This window comes from Sarcophilus harrisii, chromosome 2 (genome assembly GCF_902635505.1).
Source record: "Sarcophilus harrisii chromosome 2, mSarHar1.11, whole genome shotgun sequence".
Classification (NCBI taxonomy): Eukaryota; Metazoa; Chordata; class Mammalia; order Dasyuromorphia; family Dasyuridae; genus Sarcophilus; species Sarcophilus harrisii.
This window is the reverse complement of record NC_045427.1, coordinates 462,702,410-462,727,105: the sequence shown is the minus strand read 5'-3', so window position 1 is coordinate 462,727,105 and position 24,696 is coordinate 462,702,410. Positions and strand designations below refer to the sequence as shown.

The window sequence follows — 24,696 nt, the reverse complement described above, 5'->3', positions numbered from 1 at the left end:
TTAGCATGGTGCAGGGCATACAATCAGAACCTAAATGCTCCTCAATCCACTAGCTGTACCATTCTCTGTCTCTTCTTCCTTTCCTGATTTCCTTAACTATCTTGTAAACTCTAACACAAATATCACCTTTCCAATGATATCTTCCCTGTTCCCCCTACTTAGGAGCAATCTTACCTGTCAGACCTGACATGGCCCTCTGTCTTATATCTAATATTCATGTCAAGAATTGTTCATCATAATAATCTGCTTTGTGCTTGACCTCCCCTATTAGAAGGCAAGTTCCATGACAGCAGCAATTATTTTGCACCTCCCTTTTGCCCCTTACACAATATTCTATACACAATAGGTGTTCAATGATTCAATATCAATTGAATTCAGCAAGGATTTATAGCTCACTCACAGTGCCAAGTACAGTATTCAGTGCTATATATTTAACAATCAATCTCTGAAAGCTACCTAGAAAATCAACTTTCTCCAGTCCCAGTAAAAGCACCAAGGAGAAATTCAAGTTGAATTTGAGTTTGTTTTCATTTGGATTTGCCAAAATGAGATGGCAAAGTCCTGTTCACAGCCCTGGCTCTAGTAGCTAGTACTCTATATCCCAAAGCAAATATAAGCCATTGAGGTGATTTGTAATCCAAGGGCTGACTCAGCAGAGATACCCAGAGACCAAGAATAAACCTTTTCTTTGGGAATACTTTCTAATACTTTGGGAATACTGTCTAACAGTAGCCCCTTTTCCAACTGTCACAGTAATCATCATCATCACAACTAACATTATATCTCTATCTCTATCGCTATTTCTATCTACCTATCTCACTTACTATGCGTAGATAGCACTTACTATGTGCCAGGCACTGTGCAAAGCACTTTGCACAATGCTGAAAGATATAGACTATTATAATCCTCATTTTACAGAAAAGGATCCTAAGGCAAATGGGTAAATGATTTGTCCAGGGTCACACAAATAGGGTCTGAGGCAGAATCTGAATTCAGCTAAGAGTGAAGGCAAGAAGGACCAACCCACCTTAGCTGCCTCAATTGCCTTTGTTGGGATGAAGATCCTGGGAAAGGCATACATTGCTCCTTGTAAGGGATTACAGTGGATTCCTGGGACCTGGTTAAACAAATCTTCTGTAAGCTTGGCTTTTTGTGCAAGATTGCTCAGGACAAATTCCTTCTCCTGTGGAAAGAGAGAAAAGAGATGAAGTTAAGTTCACGTAGGGCAGTGATGACTAGACTCTAGAACTGGTTCCCTCTATATATACCAACAAAAATATAAACCAACAGCACTTTGGAAGGAGCCTTTTCCTCCCAAGGAAATAAGATTATCATCCTGTAGTAGAGTCACTTGAAGTTTAAAAGCTAGAAAGGACTTTTAAAGTAATAGTTATATCCCCCTTAGAGAAGGGAAATGGGCAGGGGAGAGGACCCAAGAAGTTAATTGGAAAACACCTAGTGGAGAACCCAAACCAGAAGGCATTGCCACATGTTACTTTCAATGAAAGTCCCTTTCTGAGGCTTCCAACTAGTCTAGGACTCAAGGAGGAGGGAAAGGAAAAGCTTTGGAAAGGGATGAAACCATGACTTATGGCAGTGAAAGGAGCACTAGATTTGGGCATCCTGACAACTTAGATCTGATTCCTGGCTCCATTCAAAATCTACTTGACTTTGGGGCAAAGTCACATCCCCTCTTTGGGCCTCTCAATTTCCTTATCTATAAATGAGGAGACCCTTGTATTAGAGGATCTCTGAGTTTTACAATTTGTTGTGTCCTAAACTTGAGAAGTTCTGAAGAATGAAGGCTACAGAACTGGCCAGGTAAGTTACGCCAAGTTTTCTTTCCCTTCAATCCCTACTCACATCCACTGACTTCACTCCACTCCCAAGGGGAGAGTCATTCCTTCTTCCTGCTCTACTCAAGATGTCCACATCTTGCCCTCGCTCTGGAATTTGGGCAGAAAAAACCACTTTTCTTTCCTCCTGTCAGATCTGCAGTTGAAAATGAAGCTGCCTTATTTTCCTGGAATTCCCCACGATGCCCCTGGTTCTCGTATAACAACCAGACTTTGAACTCAAAAGGCAAAGCCAGGGATGCTGGGTTCCCAACATAGGAAAGCACTCCCTCCATCGGAAGTGGACTTGAATGGACTTTGCTCTCTTCTAGCAAGTGAGCTTCAAAATCTTTTCCCAGCATTTTTGATCTTTCAGAAGTCATAAGAACCACATGAAACAGATTGCTTTTGTGTGGGGTATGCCCCCATTTCCTGGACTTTTTCTAGGAAATTCTATACCTTGGCTTGCTTCCCTAATTTGACTCACTAACCAATCCTGAGCATTCCTTGCTTTTGACAACAGAGAATGGGAAACCTACGGTATATGCCTAAAAACCTGCCTCTCTCCCTATAAAACTCACATGCTGCCTTGTCCAGGTGCCCTATGGTGAAGGTAAAGGGAAACTAGATAGCCACATATAGACTAGAAAACCTTAGCAAAACCAGATATGCCCAGTCTGCAGGATGAGTCTCTCAACAACTATCGCTGATCCCAGAATTCACAGAATTTGAGACTGGAAAGGATTCCTTCAGTGGCCATCTGGTATTAGCCACGCACTAAAGAAATCACATTAACATACCTGGCAAATATTTTATCCAGTTACTGGTCCCCTTGAGGAAGGGGAATCTAGCAGCTCCTTCTGACTGCTAGAAGTTTCCCCCTAGATGCTGAGTCTAAATTTGCCTCTTTGGAAAGAGGAACCCACTGATCCTTATTTTGTCTCCAAAAGAACAAAGCTAATCTTTCTTCTACATGACAGCCTTTCAGATATGAACAAGTTAATATGTCTCTTCTGAATCTTCTACAGACTAAACATCCCCAGTTCGCTCTGCTGATAAAGCAGGATGATACAGAAGAAACACTGAAATATCAAAAGACCTGCATTTGGATCGCAGCTTTATCACTCTGTGGCCTTGGACAAAACATTCAATCTCTGTCATCCTCAGTTTTCTTATTTTAAGAAAACCTACTGGCTCTGTCTGCCTAGCCTAGGATTTCTCTGAAGCCTAAAGGAGAACAAGTTTATAAAAGTGCTTTTGACTTGATATAACCCAGGATCTACAAACTAAAAAAATTTATTTCATTGTAATTGGTTTCCTTTATAATCTCACATATATTATTTTATGCATTTAAAAATATTTTGAGAATAGATCCAAAGACATCACCAGACTAGCCAAGGACTCTATGACTCACAAAAAGGTAGGAGCTCCTGTTCTAGATCAAACTGAGTTATTCATTTACACCTTGCACCATGCCAGAAATTATGAAGGAGGGATATAAAAGAAAGATTTTTCCAATCAAAGTTACTCTTTTAGGGATTCCAACTGCTCTAGGAATCTAGAGGAGGAGTACACAAAGTTTGTGGTAGAACTATGACCCACAGGATATAGTGGGAAGAGCACTAGATTTGGGGACCAGTGGAAATGGGAAGGAAAAGGAGGATTGGCAAAGTGTACTAACTCCTTCACACACAAAGTAAGCTCATCCTTAGGAGACATGTCTATAAGAAGCCTGATCAGGAGTAGGGGTCAATGCTCTGTTACCATGGAACAGGATTTGTCTTTTCTGGCAAACTAACCAGTCTATACCAAGATGGAAGCCATGGCCACAACCTCTCTGCTCTACCAAGGTGGAAGTTTTAACTGTGGCCTCTCTCATTCTAACCAGAGTTGCAATGGAGTCTGTCAACAGGACTGGATTTGGAGTCATAGGATCACAAATCTGAAGCTGAAATCAACTTAAGAGGCCATTAAGTCTAATTTCCCCCATTTTACATATAAGAAGAGTGAGGCAGTCAAGTGACCAGACTGGGATCACAGAGCTCATAAGTGTCTTGAGGCAGAATTTGAACTCAGGTCTAACTTCCTTCAAGTCTAGTTGGCCCAGGCAGAAAAGATGGATTCTCAGGCTTATTCTGGATAAATCACTTCCTCTCTCTAGTCCAACATTCAATTACCACTAGGATACCCAACAGTCCCACGTCTAGGACCCACATGTGCCTATGAAGGCACACACAGGACGTCAGAAGCAAGGAGCCCATTTGTACTCACCCTAATGAACTGCTCGTAAGACTCCTCTGTAGGCACTGGAGGGTTCACGACGATATCCATGGCTGCCTGTCCAGACACTGGGGGGCAGAGGCGGACTGAGAGCATCTTGACAAGCTGTCCCTTAATCTCTGGATGTAAGTTGATCATCTCCATATAGCCTCCTCGGTAGCCACACCTAGCCAGAGAAGGATAAAAGGGCAAAATTTCAGGTAAAGCTTCAATTGACTGGAATCCAGTTAAAACATTCATATTCCATCTTTGTTTATTATTTTAATCAATCAATTGACAAACATCTATAAGGCACACCAAGCACTGGGGATAATTTCATGAAGTTCACATTTGAATTGGGGATACACTCTGCCTACATAAATATTGCCAGAATAAATCCACAAGAATCTGGGAGAAAGGGCAGCAGCAAGAGGGGGGCCGGAGCTGCTCCTTAAAGGAAGGGAAGGATTTCACTGGCAGAGGTGAGAAGGGAGCGTATGTGCAGGAAGAGCTGAGAGAAACTCAGTGTGGCTGTAGAATGGAGGAGAGGAAACTGCAGGTACTGAGACTTGGAAGATCATCCGGAGCCAGACTGTGAAGGGGTTTGAAGGAATTTACTGCAGAAGCACTAGGCAGCCCCAGTTTTCTTAGGAGGAGGGTGATATTGTAAGAGCCGAACTAAAGTTAAATCTCTTTGGCAACTGTGTGGAGAAAAGACTGAAGGAGAGGAGAGGCCTTTGGCAGGATTATTGCAAAAACCTAGGCAAGGAGCAATCAGTCCCCAGGCTAAAGTGAGAGAAGGATCTAGATGCAAAAGAGGCTCTGCAGGTAACTTTGGTTTCTAAGAACCACCTTTCAAGAAATATCTCAAGTCAGTCTACATCTGGCCCAATCTCACAATCCTTCTTGATCCCTAGTCACAGGCCTGAAAAATAACAACTAATGTGCAGAGGGCAGACCTAGAGACCCACAATGAACAGGGACAGAGCCCACCACAGTACATCAATTAACCTCATTGGAGACAGAGGTGTCCAGCAAAAAAATAAAATAAAATAAAATAAAAATAAATAAAATAAAATAAATAAAATAAAAAGGGTTGAAACTGCCCAGAACAGCCCATTCTTTGAGTATCCTTATTACCATAGGGTCTTTTTTTTTTTTTTTAATAGCTTTTTATTTACAGGTTATATGTATGGGTAACTTTACAGCATTAACAATTGCCAAACCTCTTGTTCATAGGGTCTTTAGGATAATCAATTACTGTTAACAGGCTACAACTTATACAGTTATCACTGCTCCTTAATTCTAAATTACATTCAGTAGGTCAGAGGGGAGGGGAAAGAAGCTTAAAAACCACATGGAAGTCTGGTGTGGATACAACTTCTGTAATTACAATCAGCCTAGGGGTCTTGGCACTGTCCTTTACAAGCCAGTTTGGCCAGGTTTCAGATTGTCAACTGTGCTATTGGGGTGTCCCCTTCTTCCACTTTCTTCCTAAGTCACAAGCGTCTCCCCACCATATTCTCTCTACCAGAATCCAAATGCAGTTCCCAAGGGACAAGCTTGTAAAAGAGCCCAAGCCACCCGACTCCCAGGCTTCTCAAGGGTTTGCTAAGACAGCCTTGTACCTAGAACACACTCTTCTACTGAACTACTTTGTACTTTTTATACAAGGTATCCCAAAAGTCTGAGTGTAACATAAAATGACTCCTTGTATTGGTTCTGTATGTACTTATTTATATAAGTTTTCTCTTCTGTTATAACATAAGCTCTCTGAGATTATTCAAAGGAGCCTTCCTCTCTATTACTCATTCATAACCCTCCAACTCTTCCCTCCCACCCTTTTTTTTCTTTATGATGCAGCTCATGTACCATCCTTCTTGTGAAATCTTTCCCGATTCTCTGTCCCCCATAACCCTCCCAACTGCTGGTGCTGCCCTCCTTCCTGGGACTACCTTGTATTATTGTACATGTGGGGATTAATTTTTGAATAATAGCTAGCCTTTATATGGCACTTTGAGGTTTGCAAAACACTTAATTAAAGCTGTCTCAATTGATCCTCACAACCCTGTGAGGTAGGCACCAATGTTATGGATCATTTTATAAAGAGACCAAGGCTGAGAAATCGAGGTCACAGAGCTTATAAATGGGTCCGAGGTAGGATTTGAACCCAGGTGTGCCCAATTTCAAATCTAGTTCTCTACTTATAAGACCACTGAGCTGCTTTTCTATTTCTGCTGCATAAATTTATGTATGTATAGTGTCTGCTATAGAGCTGGCTCTTAAACACTTGTTAATTAATTAAACTAGTACATTTTACCAGAAATTATCCTCAAATAGTCAAGACAGGCAGTCTCCAGCATCCATCAAACTCACTACATTTTGAACTGTCCCTCTCCATCTTTGGCAAGCTCTGTTGGGAAGTCTTCCTAAATGGCAGCCAAGTCTGCCTCTCAGACTTTATTCTGTCCTTTGCAGTCAAGAAGAATAAGCCTACACCTTCTGCCAGTTTGTCCCACCTAAGTTTTCTCTTTCCCAAAGCTGAACGCCCTCACTTTCTTCAACCCATCCTTGGTAGTCCATTTATCATTGCGGCTATCCCCTACAACACTCCAGGATGGTTAGAAGCGCCACTGGCCAAAAGGATCCATGGCTGCTGGGAGTCTGGGTCTTCCTTTCCATGGCCTGGTTTCATGCGGCTTAATTGTATTGGAACCCCAGACATAAAGGTTTCTGTTTAGGAAGGTTCCAAAATACAATCCCACTTCAGCCCAATCGCCTTTTGGGAATGAACACAGAATGGCCGGCCTGGCACCTCGATGTGGCTGGTCTGATACAGCTAATGGAACCCGCAACCTCTGCCCTGTCTTGTCTGCCTTGTCAGCAGGGACACCTAAGGACTTTTGGCTCCAGAGCTCACTGTTCTTAGCATCTTCATCTTTCCCAAGTTTCCAGTGACTAGTTCTCCATTCCCACATTCTATAAACCAGTCCTTCCAGGACCTAGCTCCATTCTCCGGATTCAGTTCCTAGGTGCTCACTATGGCCTGCCAGAACTCAACTAACCCTGAGGGAACCTTTGTCTACTGTGCCTTGCAGAGTGGGTACTTAATAACTCTAGTTGAATTTGTCTGTGGCCTATAAAAAATGCTCCCACTAAATCCTCTGAGGCCCAGTACTCACCAGCCCAGAGATTCCAAATTACCTGAAGCTAAGCAGTTTCCCATTTGTAGGCTCCCCCCACGTGACTAAGGCTAGTGCCCCTCACTAAAGCTATCCCTCAGCTCTAATTAATTTTTTCTTTCTCTCATAGATGTAACTTTAAGGAGTAAGACACAGCACTCCAACTCCCACCTCAGGGTCCTATGTTCTTGATGGCTTTGTCATATCTAGATGCCCTCTGGTCTCCCATGATGCTCTCTGACTACCTTCCCACTACACTGCCATACACATACCTATGTCTCCTCCTGCTTTCTGCTTCTTGCGCTGAGAACGGTAGTCAAATTAATCAGTTTTTTTATAACTCCAATCATTATGTCCTCATGACTTCCCAGTCCAAATTACCTCTTCTTACTACTACTACTACTTGCTTATGGGGTTGTCTTCTTTTCTTCAAGTGCCTTAAGAGCATGTATTGTTTTGCTTATTATAGATGTATCTCAAGAGGTGAGAACAGAATCAGGCATATAGCAGGCATTTAACAAACTCTTTTTCCTTAATTCATTCATTAGTGAAGGGAAAGATCTTCACTAAAATCCTCCTTTGATGGTTCACAAATCTGTGAAGGGGATTTTGGGTTCTCAATGGCTGTTAGCAGAGAGAAAGCTCTGATACTTTTTTGTTTTTGCTGCTAGATTTCAGTTGGTTTCAATTTCTTGTGATGCCATTTGGGGTTTTCTTGGCAGAGATGTTGGAGGGAGTTGCCATTTCCTTCTCCAGTTCATTTTACAGATGAGGAAACTGATACAAACAAGGTTAAGTGGTTTGCTCAGGGTCACACAGCTAGTTAGTGTCTGAGGCCAGATTTGAGTCTTCCTGACTCAATCCACTGAGTCACTTAGCTGCCCTGGTATCTATTACCAAACTGGAAATGCTTTGAATACTGGACTAATGATGAACTATGAGTCTGTTGTCTAAGGACAAGCCTATGTAAGTATGGAGAAGCTCATTATCAGGTCACAAAAACTCTGAAAGCCTACATATTAAACTATGAGGCATTGCAATGTACATTAGTAGAGGGAGGACTCGTACTGATAGAATCACAAATCTGTAAAGTAAATATAACTTTTTGAATTATCAAAATGACAAGATTAGTTGATTTGTCCTAGAATCAGTCAAATGGGTCAACCCCAAGATAGTATACGTGAAGAAAAGTTTTCCACATCCCTGAAAAAACAGCAAAAAGCCAACACTGACATACTCGCCCATGTAGCCTTTGGAGGTGGAGTGGAAGGATGCGAGCTCCACATTGCTTGAGTAATCTGGCCCCATCTCATAGAGAACCTTCTTGAAGGAATGAAATTGGCAATCCTTGGCATATACGTTGTCCTGGTACACCTGAGCAATCAACCAAGGGAAGTAAACTGAGTCTGTGTATGAACTCATACACACTGAAATGAGCAGAAGTGGAACAACTTAAAGACAGTAACAAAAGTTTGTCTAAAGACAAACAACTTCTGAAAGACTTAAGAACTCTGACAGTGAAACCATGATTCCAGACACCCCACGATGAGACATGCTATCCACTCCTGACAGAGCTGATGGACTCAGCTATGTTCTTTTGGACACAGCCAGCTTGGTAATTTGTTGTGTTTACTTGGGCATATTTGTTATAAGGCTTTTGTTTTTCTTTTTTTTTTTTTTTCAAAGAGAGATAGAAGAGAGGGGGTAAGGGAGAAATCATATGTTTGTTAATTGAAAAAATAAAATTTTTAAAAATGTCTGAAGATACAAACACCACAGGATCATAGCCCTGGAGCTGAAAGGACTTCAGAGACCTTGTAGTCCAATTCCCTTCTTTTATAGAGAACTGAGTCCCGTGAAAGAAAGGGGGCTTGCCTGGAGTAGCTCCATGGAACTCTGGGAAGACTGTCATGATAAGGCAGGCTAGGACAGCATTCTTGAGACTGCTGAGTGGCCAGTGGTAGACCATCATAGCAGATTGATGACACCCACCTAATATTCACACGTAGGCCTGAACAGGGGCCACAATCCAAGTGTCCCAGAGACACAACAAGAGAGGTCGAGTAAGTAAGCACATCCAACATCATGCAGAACAACTACGGAACAACGTTTATGGCAAAGAGCAGGTCTAAGCTTAGGGAAGTACTTCTTGGGGTAAAACTTGAGTAGGACGTGGGAAGAAGGAAAGAAAACTTTAAATACCTATTTCTCTAAGTGTAGGAGGGGTTTTAGGCGCACATTGCTAAAACCACCAAAGCACTTTATCTAATAAGGCAGCAATTCATTAAGTTTCTAAGAGGTAATTTGGTGTACTGAAAAAACATTTAAACTTGGTGGTCAGAATAGCTGGACAATCCTGGTTGTGACACTTATAAAAGGTGTGAGCACAGACAAACCCCTTAACATTTGAGCCACAAACCCTCATAGGGTTATACCTATCACCACAGACAGCCTCTTCACAGGATGGTTATGATGAAAGGAATTTTACTATGAGCCATAAAAGTGCCAATAGAAAGGTGAGTTCTGAGCCTAGTTTCCTTATCTGTGAAACAGGGACAAGAATCTTTGCCCTTTCTATTTTAAAAGGCAGTCATTACACATTGCCACAAAATAATGGAGTAAGATATTTGAAAGCTGGAAAATACAGTACACACAGAATTATTTATGTGGCTCCACACCCAGAACTAGGCTAAGAAAACAACATGACAGAGGGAAGAAAAAGTCCCAGTTCCTCTTACCTCATCAGCCAATAGGAAGAGTTTCTCTTCCCAAGCAAAGTGAATCACTTCTTCAATACACTTTCTGCTCTGGACCTGACCTGGAAAGACCCCACCCCAAAGAAGAAAAAGAAACTAAATTTAAATTTATTTAAGTTGGCACCTGGCCCAGAACCTCAGTATACTTTTCCAGTTACAACAATATCCAGTGTCTATCTTCCTCTCTCCATAGTCACTATCATGCCAGAGTCAGTGTGATCTGCCTTCATGCTTTCCCCTTCCCCCAGAAAGCACTTTCTTAACCTGCTGAAGCAGACACAGATGAGTAAATTACAAGTCAGACTATTATATGCTTTTATGGAATAGGAAGAAATGCTGCAAACATCAGTAGGGGCAGAAATTGAGGGAAATGGATAAATTAATAATTCTGTTATCTTCTTATCAGGCCTGATCAAGTCATATACGCCACAAATCAATATCAATCCAGAATCAGGAAAAAAAATATTACAGTCCTCTGATCACTGTGAATTTGGGCATCAATCCAGAAGTCTCTTCTGAAGGGGTTAAGTCTTTACTGACATCCTGATCTGTCTATAGTATTACTGAGGGGAAGCTTAACTCCAAAAGAAGGTGCTCAGAAGTCATGATTAGACTTAGCACACCTCAGACCTAAGCTATTTATCAGGTATAATTTTTTAAAGTCTGCAAAGCCCAGATTTTCCACAATCCATCAATATTTATTTTGTGGCAATTCGAGTTGCTTAGGATGCTATGAAGAATCAAAGCCTTTCCTGGACCACAACAGACAGGGAGACATAGTTTTTGAGGTGTGTTTAAAGGCATACAAAGATCTCGTTTAGGTCACTGCTTAAAAATTTTTAAAAAGCTATCAAAACATCTGGCCAGAAAATTCCTTCCTCCTGACCAGTGATCTTAATTTTAAATGTAAACCTCCTTCTTCATCTAAGCTATTTGTTTTACTTTCCCCAACTGCAAGTATGGACTGATTCTGGAAAGAGCAATAAATGAAAAAAACAAAACAAAACATAATGAAACTTAAGTTAATTATAAATACCAATCAGTTTGCTTTAACAGTTTTTCTTTGTCATAGATTGTAGTGACAAAAGAAAATCCCACCAGAAACAAAAATTTTAGACTGATAAGATAGCTTGTGTCCACCAGGAATTCAAATTTTGCTTTCACTTGGGTGGGGCAGCATTTTATGTCCCTGAGACAAAAGATTCCAGAATGAACTCGGACACATTTCAGCTGCTGCCCATTTTATCTCCAAAGGGAAAGGGAACAGCACTTCTTTTAATGGATTTTTCAGGCTGAGTAAAAGGAATATGAAGCTAGCAGTCTGGATAGAATCAGGCAGTATTGTGTACATGTTTAAAACAACAACAAAAGGAAAAATATACAACATTATGTTGCTTCTCAACCCATGAAAAGTCGGATTTTTTCCCTAAATGGCATTTCTTTAAAAACAACATCATTACTGATAGCTTTGTTTTGACAGAGGTCATTTCCTGGCAAGTCCTTCTCCACCCACCTCTCATCCATACAGTCAAGCAATAAGAGGAGGTAGGGGTGAAGGTGAAGATGGGTGTAAAGTTAAAGCTATAACAAACACATCAGACTGCTTATGCAACATTCTGTATCTGTAGTTCTCCACCTCTTCTTTGGAAAGGAGCAAAGTCACATGTCATTTCTTATTCAGAAACATACATTAGGTTCTGGACTAAGGAGGGGACACAAACTACTGTGAATACTGGCCCATCAAAAACGATTAAGAAGGGTAGCTAGGTGGCTCAGTGGATAGAGCACTAGCTCTGAAGTCAGGAGGACCTGAGTTGAAATCTAATCTCATTTAACACTTCCTAGCTGTATGACCCTGGGTGAGTGAGTCACTTAACCCCAATTGCCTCAGCAAAAAAAAAAAAAAAAAAAAAAAAAAAAAAAAATTGAAGAATTTGAAAATGATAGGGAAAGTATGTAAATATTTTAAACATCTAATTAAATTATGCTTTCACAGATATGTTTCTGCTTAAACTTTCTCCAATTAGCTAACTGTACAGGCAGTTAGGAAACTAGTATCAAAATCACAATCTTGCCCTGAAAAACATCCCTATTTATTTGCTCCTAGTGACTTAATGGGACATATACAAGACCATCAAAAGACTGTATACCCCTGCTGGTTCCAACTTGTATTAATAGTCTGACTCTGGAGAAGTCATTTGGCCTTGGTGACTTTTAAGTCCAATTATATCCCACCTTTTTGGGGATGTTAATTCCTTCCCCAAACCTTCTTAATTACTGTGCCTTCCTTCAATTAACTATTGCCTAGTAATGCTGTAAATAGCTTGCTTTATATATATTCGTTTACCTATTAGATGTCCCCTTCCCATTAGACTGCAAGCTCCTTGACTATGGGCTGTCTTTTGCTTCTCTTGTACCTCCAGAGCTTAGCATAATGTCTGGCACATAGCATGTGCTTAATAAATGTTTAAAAATGTTTTTAGTGTCTTCATTTGCAAAATGATTCCAATATTTATAATATAATCACATAGGTTTGTTTTAGGAAAGGGCTTTTAGTAAACTATAAAAATTTCCATAAATTAGGATAGATTTTTAAAAATCACCTCATCTCTCTATATCATAGTTTTCTTATCAATAAAATGGGAATATTTGTAATGCTTATGCTACAAGGTAAAGCAATAGATTTGGAGTTAGAGTACTTAGATTTAAAACCCAATTCTCCTACTTAACTCCATTATATAGTCCTGCAAAAAATATCAAGACTTTCTGAATCTTCATTTATTTAAATGTAAAATGGGATGTGAGAGGGAACAAGGTAAAATATCTAGTACATGACTGTTGTTGACCTTACTATACACAGCAAACTTTAAGAGACATGCAAAGAGTTAGTATGTTTCAGAGACAGAACTTGAAGCTAGGTCATCTTGACTCTGAGGATAACCCTCAACATGATTCATGTCACTCAGCCTTTCTAGGGGGCAAGTTATAATTATTGTCCTATCTACTCCATACTCTCTTACCTATGAACCAAAGGTAAAAGGAACCTCCTGTGGCATCAGAATTCTAGGTCTGCAGTTGCAAAGCGTACTATTTTGCCATCATACTCTGAGAAGCTTAGCAGCAGTACAAAGACTATGAGTAAATTAAATACTACCAAGAAAAAATCTGTTCTTTTGGGAAACTCAGTTACCTCCAAGCGGAACAATGCAAATGCCTCCACAACTTGCTGTCCATGGCTGCTGCCTTTGGTGATTCTATTTCATACCCCTCCATTATCACTTCTGTTTTGTACACCCTCCATCAGTCCTAAGATCTATTCAAATTCTCCCTTTCCTCAAAGAGCATAAAAATGTTTAACCTCACATAGCACTTGGACTGTGAATACTTAACTCCATTTTGGCCATAAGAAGTAAAACTATGCCTCAATTAAACTGAAAATCAGTTACTAGGGTTAGGTCTTCAACACTATTTACCTGTAGGATTGCCAGGGTTGATGATGCAGAGGACTTTGGGGTTACAGTACTCCTTGGCTTTAGTCACTGCTCGTCGAAGCTCATTCACATCCAGGGCCCAGCAGTTTTCTTCATCTAGGTAATAGTTCACCTGGACGGCGGCCAATTCCGAAATGAGAGCCGAATACAGTGGATACTGGGGTATGGGGATCAATATTCCAGTCCGGGACTTTCCTCCACCAGACACCAGAAGCTTAAGAACTGTCTACAAGAGGAAGTGAGTGGAAAATTGAATCAGTCTTTTTAGATCACCCACTTATTACTGATTACCTTTCACAAACTTAATTCAACCAACCAAATTATGGTTTTTTCTGATTGTGAAATACACCTCTAACACTCCTACATCATCCAGAAAATCCTTAGGGTTTTAGTTGACCTTTTCCCCTAAGAACCCATGAAAAAGAAAAACTAATTAAGCCCTACTTCTGGAGCAAAAATGGCATGTTTAGTCCCTGTAGAAAGAAAAATCTCCTATTAATAAGAATAACATTTATAAAGTATCTTAAGGCTCTCAAAATACTGTATCTACATTCTTCCATTTGATTTTAAGACAGAATTTTAAGTTGTCTTCCTGATTCCAGTATTCTATCCACTGCAATCCTTTACCTGTCTTTATTAGGAATTAACTGTCTTGGGATGTAGAGAGAAGTCTGCAATTAGAAGGTGGAATGCTAGCTCTGCTAGCTTTATTGTAGAAGAAATTCTTTAGGAGGCGAGGTGGGCCCAGATGGCCTTTTTTTTTTTTTTTGGCTGAGGCAATTGGGGTTAAGTGACTTGCCCAGGGTCACACAGCTAGGGAGTGTTAAGTATCTGAGGCCACATTTGAACTCAAATCCGCCTGACTTCAGGGCTGGTGCTCTATCCACTGTGTTACCTAGCTGCCCCCAGATAGCTTTTTAGGTCTCTTCCAACTCTGTGGGTCTTGGATTCAAATTCCACCTTTGCTGTTTGCCACCTGTAGGACTCTGAATAAATGACTTCACCTCTCTGGCCCCATCATGAAAGTGAAAGGGGAGGGGACACAACTGTATAATCTCTAAGGTTCCTTACAACTTAAAACCCTACATTCTTAAATAGAAACCACCCAACGCCACAGCAATACCATCCTAGTCCACCAGAGGGAGCTACAACCCCATTTTCCAAATCAGAGACCAAGTGGGCAATGTGGGTGTACACACACATGCTGAAGCCATGTGGGAGAAAAATCCTTAACTCAGGGTCTTCCAGGGGGTAGATAATTCATTCAGTTAACAAGCCAAAACCACATTCCTAGTGGAACACCTCCCACTCCGTACAGAGGCCTGTATTCTCTTTTGTTCCCCCGACGCTGGCTGTGTAGAGTTGGAACTTTTAAAAAATTAACTAGGAACAGAATGTACCAAAGGGTCATGAGTGACACAGAGTGACTGTAGAAAGCTGTCTTCCTTGTCACCACCTACTCAAAATTTCTGGGATGAAACAGGATGTTCCAGACAACATAGAGTTAAAAAAAAAATTTAAAAAACCCACATCAGGAGCTATAGGATTCTTGCTCTGACTTTGACACACACGCACGCGCTTTGTCATTGCCGGAAAGTCTCTGGGCCTCATTTTCCTCTGTAACATTTCTTTCATTCTCTAACATTTTTTCCTCAATAGTATTTTATTTTTCCAAATCCATGTAAAGATATTTTTCAATATTCATTTCTGTTTTCAAGATGTATTTTTGTAAACTGTGCTCCAAAATTTTCTCCTTCCCTTCCTCCTCTCTACAAGACAGCAAGCAATCTGATATAGGTTTAAACATGTCTAATCCTTCTAAACATATTTCCACATTTGTCATGTTGTGCAAGAAAAATCAGACCAAAAGGGGAAGGGGGAAAAAAATGAGAAAACAAAAGCAAACAAAACAAAACCAAAAAAAAAAAAAAGTGAAAATTTTTTGCTTCAATCTACATTCAATCTCCATGGTTCATTCTTCCAAGTCTATTTGAATTGCCTTGGATCACCACATTGCTATATTCTCTAACATTCTTAAGAGAGTTTCAGGAAATCTGGATTGTAGGCCCTGAGTCTGCCACATACCCCACTTTGTGACCCAAGGCAAGCCATATGATTTCTGGTTATCCCTTTAGTTACTGGTCAAATGGGGAAAACAATAGTGCTGCCTCCCTCAACGAGATAAGATAAAAATCAAAGCCTAGCTAGGTAAATGAAGGTGAAATCTTTCCTACCCAAAACTGCAAACATTGGGACAAAGAGACAAGGTAACCCCCCAGGAAAGGGAAAACCTCTACAAGGATAAGGATAGCTTTCAAGCCTCAGCTTCTAGACATTATCCAATGATATTCCACTTCCATGGGATAGTGGAAGAGAAGGAAACAAGTACTTCTTAAAAGTCTATTAAGTGCCAGACACTTATCAAATATCACCTCCTAGGATCCCCACAATAACCCTGGGAAGTAGATACCATTATTACCCCATTTTACAGATGAGGGAATGAAGTTAGAGGAAAAGGGACTTGCCCAAGATCATCCAGTATCTGAAGTGACTCCAGGATGGCTGTATTTACTGTGCCACCATCTGCCTAGCCTCAGCCATCCTCAGCACCTAACACAGGCAGAGGGTCCTAATCTTAGCTGGGAGCTCTGGGCTTCAAGAGAGTTTGGTGATAAATATTTTCTATAAGTTTTCTGTCAATATCCCCAAGGGGGTTAGAGCAGCTCAGTGGTACAGAGGTGAGAGTGCTAATCCTGGAGTCAGGAAGAGTGAAATCCAGCCTTAGACACTCACTCCTGCGTGACCCTGCTCAATCACTTCACCCTGTTTGCTTCAGTTTCCTCCTCTGTAAAACGAGCTGGAAAAGGAAGAGGCAAACCACTCAGTATCTCTGCCAAGAAGGCCCTAAATGGGGTCGTGAAGAGTTGGACACGAACACCACGGCAAAGTAAGTTAAACTCAGAGGGGGTTTTCAGATGTCCTCAGGTTCCAATGAGCCTGGAAATCACTGGCAGTTGGTGAAGGAGGATGGGAACATCATTCTTTTGTGAGATCAGTGGCTAAGGAGTGGTTTCTATCCTGCTCCCTGTCCAGCCTCATCAGAGAAAGTTGTATCCCTTTGCAATTCCAAAGGTCAAAACAAAAGGAGAGAGCATTTCTTCCTTTTGTTTTCACTTTCCACTTACATGGCCTACACTTTCCACTTACATGTCTACCACCAAAGGGTTTACAAGAGAGCCAAAGGCCTAGAGCTGAAAGACATTGGGAAGCCTAGTGCCCTCCCATTTTACAGATGAGAATGGAGGCCAAGAGAGATTGGGTGACTTGCCAAGGTCACACAACTCCAAAGTGAGTAGGGGAGTCTCCTGGAAAACAGGACCCTTCCAACTTTCCATCCTCAGCACCTAACAGGCTGTTAAAAAAGGCTTGCAAATTTATAGGTTGGACTAGATAATCCCTTCAGGTCATTCAATTTGTAATACTCTGTGGCCCTGGGTTCTATCCTCTCCCTTGGGGGATCTGGTTCTCATATGGATTTTAAAGCCACATGCAGGTAACAGTTTATAAAGTGGAAAAAATTCAGACCAGGACAAGTGATGTGGGATCAACAACAAGGGATGTGTTTTTCCTTGTTGTCTTAGTAATACTTCATCACATTATATATTCTACAAAATGAAAACAATATATCCCATACCTAACCAGCTTTCTCATTCATTCATAAAATAAGGAAGTTGGATTAGAAAGTCTCTGTGACCTTACAATTCTAGTATTATCACTTCCATTTCACAGATATGAAAACTGAGGCCCAGAGAATTAAGGGACTTGTCCAGGTTCCACATTTAATTAAATGTCTGAGCCAAAATATGACCCTGATGCTGAGGCCAGCCCTCTTTTTCCATTGAACTTTGCTGTCTTTCAAAGACTGTGACTGCCATTGTCTGTCCTTGGTTCCTGAAGAAGCCCGGGACATCAGCAAAGCGATGCTGTGACATGTAATCCAATTGGATTTCAGTGAGGAGGGCTATGCACGGTCACTGCCCTCACTTTTCCCTGCAGAGCATCTGGGTCCAGTGGCCAGATATAAAACAAGACACCTGGAGATGGCCCTGATGCAGCGGGAGACCTTGGCCTGTTTAAGGTAAGGTCTTCCACAGGTCTGACTGAGGCCGCACCCATTCTACAATCCAGGCCAGGTGGCGATTCAGGCAAAGAATCTCCTCTTTCACCCAGTCCAAAGAAATGTTACTAAATGATACGTGCCTTCAATCTGAGTGAGTCAGGACCCAAACAATGACCCATGGGCCAAAGGGCTGGGCTGGGGATTAAGTCCTCAGACTTGGGGGTGCTTGATTGTTTCATAGACCCCCTAGGGATTTGATTTTGGTAATGTTTGATAGGTTGAGGGTTAGAAATGTAGTTAGAGTAGCTATAATATAGATGGTAAGGGTTAGGACGGTTAGGGTGGGATTAATTTGTACGATGATTATTATTGTCTATGTGGGCAATGGAGGAGTAGGCTAGAATCTTTCGTAGATGGGTTTGATTAAGACCACCTCAACCTCCTATTAAGGTGGATAGAATTGCTAGGATGACTAGGATTTTTATGTTGAGGTGGGGGGCGATTTGGAAAAGAATAGCCGTAATGGCAAATTTTTGTCATGTTAAAAAGATTATTCCGGTTAGGAGCGGGATTCCTTGTGTTACTTCTGGTACTCAGAAGTGGAAGGGGGCAAGACCTAGTTTGATAGCCAGGGCTAAAGTTATTGAAAGAGACAGGTTCCCCCCTCCCATCAGCCTCCCTCGGCCCCTCCTGCCCACACCTACAGAAATGCCGTCGCTAGCTCCAGTGGTCAGGTAGATGTTGTCAGGGTCTGTGGGCACGCCACCATCTCTCCGCTCGATGTACGTGGCCACGTCTTCTCGGATGCAGCTCACACCCTGGCTTGCACTGTAAGCCCCTGGAAGACAGCAACCAAATGCTATGACAAAGGCTCACACAGCACCTTGGAAGCATGGCGCTTGGGCGGCTGAATAGAGAAAGCCAAGGACTCAGGCAAGCTCCAGTTGTAGGCTTCACCTGCCACCTGCCCACTCCCACTCTCTGGCCCCTAGCTGAGTGACCTCAAGTAAATCTCTAGGCCTTAATATTTTTATCAACAAATTTGGAGATAATAACACTAGTCTGATTTACCTCAGGGATAAAAAAAAAAAAAAAAAAGACAACAAATTACCCTATATTATTTTCTAATAAATGAACAAGCATTTATTAAGCACAAAGAAATAAACTAGCCCTTCCCCTCAAGGAATTTACATCCTACTGGGGTGGGAGCTAAGGGAATTGGGTTTTTATTTGGCCTCACCCCAGGGAATCCTGAATTCAGATGTAAGGAAATGAACCTGCAGGAGTAGGCCCCAGAGAAGCAGACTGTACCAAGAGCTTCCGGTCCACTCTGACACTGATTACCCAATGGTAGAGGTCACTTAACCTTGAAGGACCATGTTTCTAAGACCATAACTTGTAGTGTACTTGCTGATCTACACTGAGAGAAGGCGCCCTTCTGAGAAATCCTCCATAACAGGAAAAAAAAAAAAAAAAACAAACTCAGATTTGGGCCAAAATCACTTTTGGCCATACTGTCACACAATGAGTATTAGTCTCATCACCTCAACTTTTCCTCAATTCCCTGAAGGCAGATTTTATATCTCCTCCTATTTCCATAATTCCCAATTTATAGAACAGAGCCCGACAGATAGGAAGTGTTTCAATGGAAACACTACTGAGTTAGTTCTGTTGATTGGCCCTAGGAGAGAGTGAGAGTGGTTGTTTCTAACCTTTGTCCTAAAGAGCTTTACATGCCCTTAGATAGCCAGTCATGTTAGCAATTTCTATGGTATTAAAAGATAGAGTAATACTTTGGACCCCATGAATACTATCAAATAATAAGTAATATATTATATTACTTTATCAGCATGATATAGGAAAAGCAGAACAGCAGAGCAAGGAGAGAGCTGACCTTGGAACCAAGAAGACCTTGAGCCAAGTCCCTCCTTTTGACACATACAAAGCAGTAGAACAGTGGGTACAAGTGACCCTCATCCCCGGGTGAGTTAATCTAAGAAACTCAGTGAGATTATGTGCTAACTGGGATTCCTCCCCTTCATCAGAGAAATCACAGGTCCAGTGCACATCCCTTATCCTATTAACATTATATTTCTAGGGGGCTTAAGTTTAAGAAGTGCTTTCTTTACAATTCTCTGAAGTAGGTGGTAGATGTATTATTATCCCCATTTATAAAAAAAAAGGAGGTACAAAGAATTAAAGTGCTTTGAACATCTGTAAAATCCTGTCCAATTCTATAACCAATAATGCTATCATTTGTTTCTAATCACAAAGGTTGTAAGAACTATATCCAGGATTGGAACCTAGGCCTTCAGATTAAAAGGCTTTTTTTGCAATATCAACCTGAATAAAATGAGAGGCCAAGACTAATATACTTAAGAAGTTTGGGTTCAAATCCTGCCCGTGATACTTAAGTGGGGACCCTATATGCATATCCTTTGATCCAGCAACACTATGTCTATATCCAAAAGACATTAAAAAAAAAAAAAGTAAAAAAGACCTATTTATACAGTATATATGGCAGCTCTTTTTGCAGTGGCTAAAAACTGGAATTGAAGGGAAGTCCATCAATTGGGAAATGGTTAAACAAGATATGGTATATGATTATAATGGAGTACTGTGTGTAAGAAATTACAACCAGGATGACTTCAGAAAAACCTGGAAAGACTTACATGAGCTGATGCAAAGTGAACAGAACCTGGAGAATGTTATATACAGTAACAGCAATATTGTTGAATGAAGAACTGTCTAACTATTCTTAGTAATACAATGATTCAAGGCAACCCCAAAGGACTAACAATGAAGCATATTATCTGCCTCCAGAAAAAGAAAAGATATTGTTTGAATACAGACAGAAGCATGCATTTTTCAATTTTTTCCATTATTTTTCTTTTGAGTCTTTTTTACAAAATGACTAATATGAAAATGTTTTCTATGACTGCACATGTATAAACTATATCTGACTGCTTGCCATCTCAGGGAAGGGAGAATGCAGGGAGGGATAGAATTTAAAACTCAAAATTAAAAAAAAAAGTTTAAAAACTGTTTTAACATATAATTGGGGAAAGATTTTATATATGTATATACATATGTATATATAAATGTAGATCCTTATAGATGTCTTGTAGAATGTCGATCTACCTCACAAGGTTATTGTGCAGCTTAAAAGCAATGACTATGAAATCACTGTGTACCCTAAAGCCTTATGTAAGTGTCAGCTATTATACCATGCTGGTTTCATAGACTAGCTGGCCTTTATATCTATAACTACAGGTGTTAAGTCAAGGACCAATTGAAGCTCAAATACGAGAACGACCTGTTCTTCCAACTAAAAAGGAAAGTTATTATTGGAGAGAAATAAAAAACATAGGCTTCATAAAAAAATGTATCCTTTGTCTCAGCTGAGTAAAGTCACAAACCTGGTTCATTTAGCACAAGGTGCCTGGCACAGGAACAACTGTCTAACAATAGCTGGGGACAGTAATAAATTTCCTATTTGTCTTTATCAAAGAGTCCCCAGACTGATTGGCTTAAGTTAAACAGGAAGAGCTAAAAAAGAACTTTTGGAGATCAGCTGGCCCAAACGCTCTCATTTAATAAGGGAGGAAATTGAAGACCAGAAAGAAGTGACTTGTTCATTGCCACACAGTAAACTAGAACAGCTGTTTTTGTGAAAGAGCCTGTCTTTATTCTCTTTTTGGCCCTGTGCCCAATTTTCTGGTCTTTAAAATCAGGCCTCTCCTGCTATCTCAAAATTAGAACTTCCCTTAGCATTTAGGGCCTTCTCCCTTCAAACATCCTACCACTCTTGTGGTATAAGGCCTTACCCCTCTGCAGGGCCAGGCCTCTAATCTCCATGAGGGAATTGCTCCTGAAGTTTCCATTTCATGAAGGAACCAAGCCAACCTGCTTTACTGCCACACCTGTTCCTGACTTTCTGGACTTTAGAATCGTACATCCCATACCTTTGTTCTTTCCCCATCCTTTCACCCCCACCCCTTTTTAGCTCTTTCTTGTGTGTCTTCCCCTATAAGAATGTAAGCTCCGTGAGGGCAGGGAATTTTCCCCTTTTGCTTCTGTGTGCCTCCCTAGTGCTAGCATAGTGATTGGCATCTAATAAGCACTTAATAATTATTTCCTTCCTTCCAAGTCCTCTGATCTCAAATTCAGTGTTCTTTCTGATACCTCATAATGCTTTCTTCCCTTATGTTTTAGTGATTATTGTAGACAAATAAATTGTGCTGCCATAACTAAAGCTCTGTGGTAAGGACACATTCTGCTATGAGGAAGAAGCTGGCCCCAGAGATCATCTTTCCCTCCCACTTGGATGGCTGGCATAGGACTGCCAAAAGCCACTTCAAAAGCTGGAGTTCAGCCAATGAGCAACAAGGGTAGCTCAGTGAAACAAACATTCAACCTGGATTACTGCAATAGTCTCTTATGGGGTCTTTCTACCTCTACTTTCTCTACTCTTTGTTGTCCAGTTGTTTTCAGTCATGTCTGACTGACCCCAGTTGGGATTTCCTTGACAAAGATACTGCAATGGTTTTCCATTTCCTTCTCCAGTTCAATTTACAGATGAGGAAACTGAGACAAGCAGAGTTAAGTGACTTACCCAGGGTCACAAAACTAGCGAGGATTTGAACTCAGGAAAGGAGTCTTCCTGCCTCTAGGCCCAGCACTCTATCCCCTGTGCCATTCAGCTGCTCCCTCTCCATTCTACCTTCTGCATGTATTGTCTCTCTTCTACTCAAAACTCTACAATGGCTCCAGAATGCCTAGCGTTCAAACTCCTTTAATTGTCATTCAAGGCCCATGACAAAGGTAGCGATACCCCAACTTCAGTCTTATCGGCCTTCACGCCCCAGACAAACTGGCCTATTCTTTCTTTTCTCTGAAGATTCCTAGTACTTTTCCATTTCCGAGGCTTTGCCTATGCTACATTTCCATGCCTGGAATAACTATCTTTCTAGCTCTCACCCCGCATTTTATATACCCCATTTTAGCTTCGGGTTATCCTGTCTCTTGGTGCCTACCAAGGTGCTCTTTACACAATAAGCACTTGGTATCTGCTGAATCAGCGTGGCAGCATGACTGAGTGGGCAGGTTTGTGGTCATTCTACATTTGTAGTCCAAATCTAGTCTCTGTCATTGACTACTTGGGGGGCCCTTCGGCTGATCAATGGCCCTGTGTTCCCGAGATCCTCATCTGTAAAACAAGGAAGAGTAAAGATGTGTCACTAAATTCTATAATTAAGGTCAAACTTCTGTTTTCCTTGCAAGAAAACCTGAAGGGGTAAAAGACATTCTGTGACAGATGGAAGAAGTAGGCAGAAAGGGAGTACAGATGTGTTCCTATTTGGAGGAAATATCTCTGCTCAGAGCTGCCACTCAATAGCCTCAGAATACACATCTGTAACAAAGAAAAAATAAACCATCTTATTCAGCACAGCAAGGGAACTCCAGAAGCACCCCTGGAATCCCATAGAAATGCTCTAGGGAGTGTTTGACCCACTGGGTAATCATCAATTTCCTTTGTAGTAAGGGCTGCTTGTAGGATACTAGAGAAGTTTATTCCCCTGTCTATGGTCTGGATATCAGCATTCAAGGTCAGGACAGTGCTGGGGGATTAAGGAAAAGGAAGAGAAAGAAAGAAAACACAAGAATAGGGCTACTTCCCGAAAGGTGATGAACTTAAAAGACAAACCCCAGATAGCTTAAGGGTCAGAGAGCAAAGGCAGGAACTGGTAATAAAAGGGAATAAGAATGGAAAGGGGGAAGGCAGAAAGGAGCAAAGGCAGGAACTGGTAATAAAAGGGAATAAGAATGGAAAGGGGGAAGGCAGAAAGGATCTGCTGCTCACCTTCAGACAGCAAGAAATCTCTGTCTTCTTGAAGGAGCTGGCTGAGATCATGCTTCTGGACAAACAATTGGATTCTGGGCTCCACTCCCTTGCTTCTACTCTACTCTACTCTACAAAAAGCACAGGGGCCAGGGCAGACTTTGGTTTCACATCCAATCCCAGGGTCTTCCACAAAAAGCCGCCCCTCTGAGTGGGCCAGGGTACAGAAGCAGGAAGAAAAGAGAAGAAGGCAAATTCCCAAAATCTCAGCCTCAAATGAGAAGCTGGCTGCTCAATCACTCCTTTCCCAGCAGCAGGAAAAGGGGAAAGAGAGTACATTTTCACCCCAACAGCTTAAGGGGGTCAAATTCCTGGCCCTTTGCTTGTGGTATAAAGAATTCCCAGGCCCCCTTTCGGACTGACTTTCTCAATAAAGATGCCACAGAAAGCAGGTCATGAGTGGCCCTGGGGTGGGAGGAACTTCAAACTCAGCAAAATGGAAAATGTAAGTGAGCTCAAGATACACTCAGTCATAGAAAAGGACAAAGGGAAATGTGTGTGTGTGTGTGTGTGTGTGTATGTATAAAGTCACCAGAATTAATGTCTGATGTGAAAGAATGTTTAGCAAAACCAAGCAACATCACTATTTCTTTTCCTCTTCTATTCCCAAAGCTAGTAGCTAAATACTTTCAATCTTCTTAGGGTCATAGACAAATGATAGCTATTTACAAAACCTGCCCAGCTGGTAAAATTTAAACTTTATGAAACAAATACTTTGGTTAGTGAACTGCCCTTTGAAATCTTGGATAGACTTTATTTAAAACAATAATCTGTGAATACAGAAAGTTAACCTAAGCATAACCAAAGATGTATTAATTGGCTTTCCTCCTCTAGGAACATTCCCCAGAATTTGTATTTTAGTCATTGACATGCACAATTTAGCCTACAGACTTTTATCCCATTTAATATGATGTACACAAGGAATCCCTCCCCACCCACTCCCCCATCTCAGGCACATCCCATTTAAGGGCTCACCCAGGCTGTTCCCCCCACACGCCTTTAAGATCCTCCTGGCTCGGTTCTTGGCATCCTCTGGGAAGCTAGGGCTGTCCAACAGGTTTGGATATGTGCAAAGAGCCACCACCTAGAAGGGGAGAAAGGTGCATGGGCCTTTTTCCCAGAACCTCAACTTATTCCTTGACATATGATCT

At 41.2% G+C, this 24,696-nt stretch overlaps 1 protein-coding gene across 2 annotated transcripts in view; it reads right to left on the bottom strand.

The window, feature by feature from the left end:
• Positions 1-24,696, bottom strand: part of GPT2 (glutamic--pyruvic transaminase 2) — a 52,245-nt gene that overhangs the window by 10,843 nt on the left and 16,706 nt on the right. For both annotated transcript variants that reach the window (XM_031954421.1, XM_031954420.1), the window contains exons 4-10: positions 24,521-24,629; positions 18,348-18,481; positions 13,506-13,749; positions 10,015-10,094; positions 8,514-8,650; positions 4,107-4,281; positions 1,028-1,183 (exon numbers count right to left, since the gene is read on the bottom strand). In XM_031954421.1, the coding sequence (XP_031810281.1) occupies positions 1,028-1,183; positions 4,107-4,281; positions 8,514-8,650; positions 10,015-10,094; positions 13,506-13,749; positions 18,348-18,481; positions 24,521-24,629 (1,035 nt within the window). The remainder of the gene's footprint in view (positions 1-1,027; positions 1,184-4,106; positions 4,282-8,513; positions 8,651-10,014; positions 10,095-13,505; positions 13,750-18,347; positions 18,482-24,520; positions 24,630-24,696) is intronic.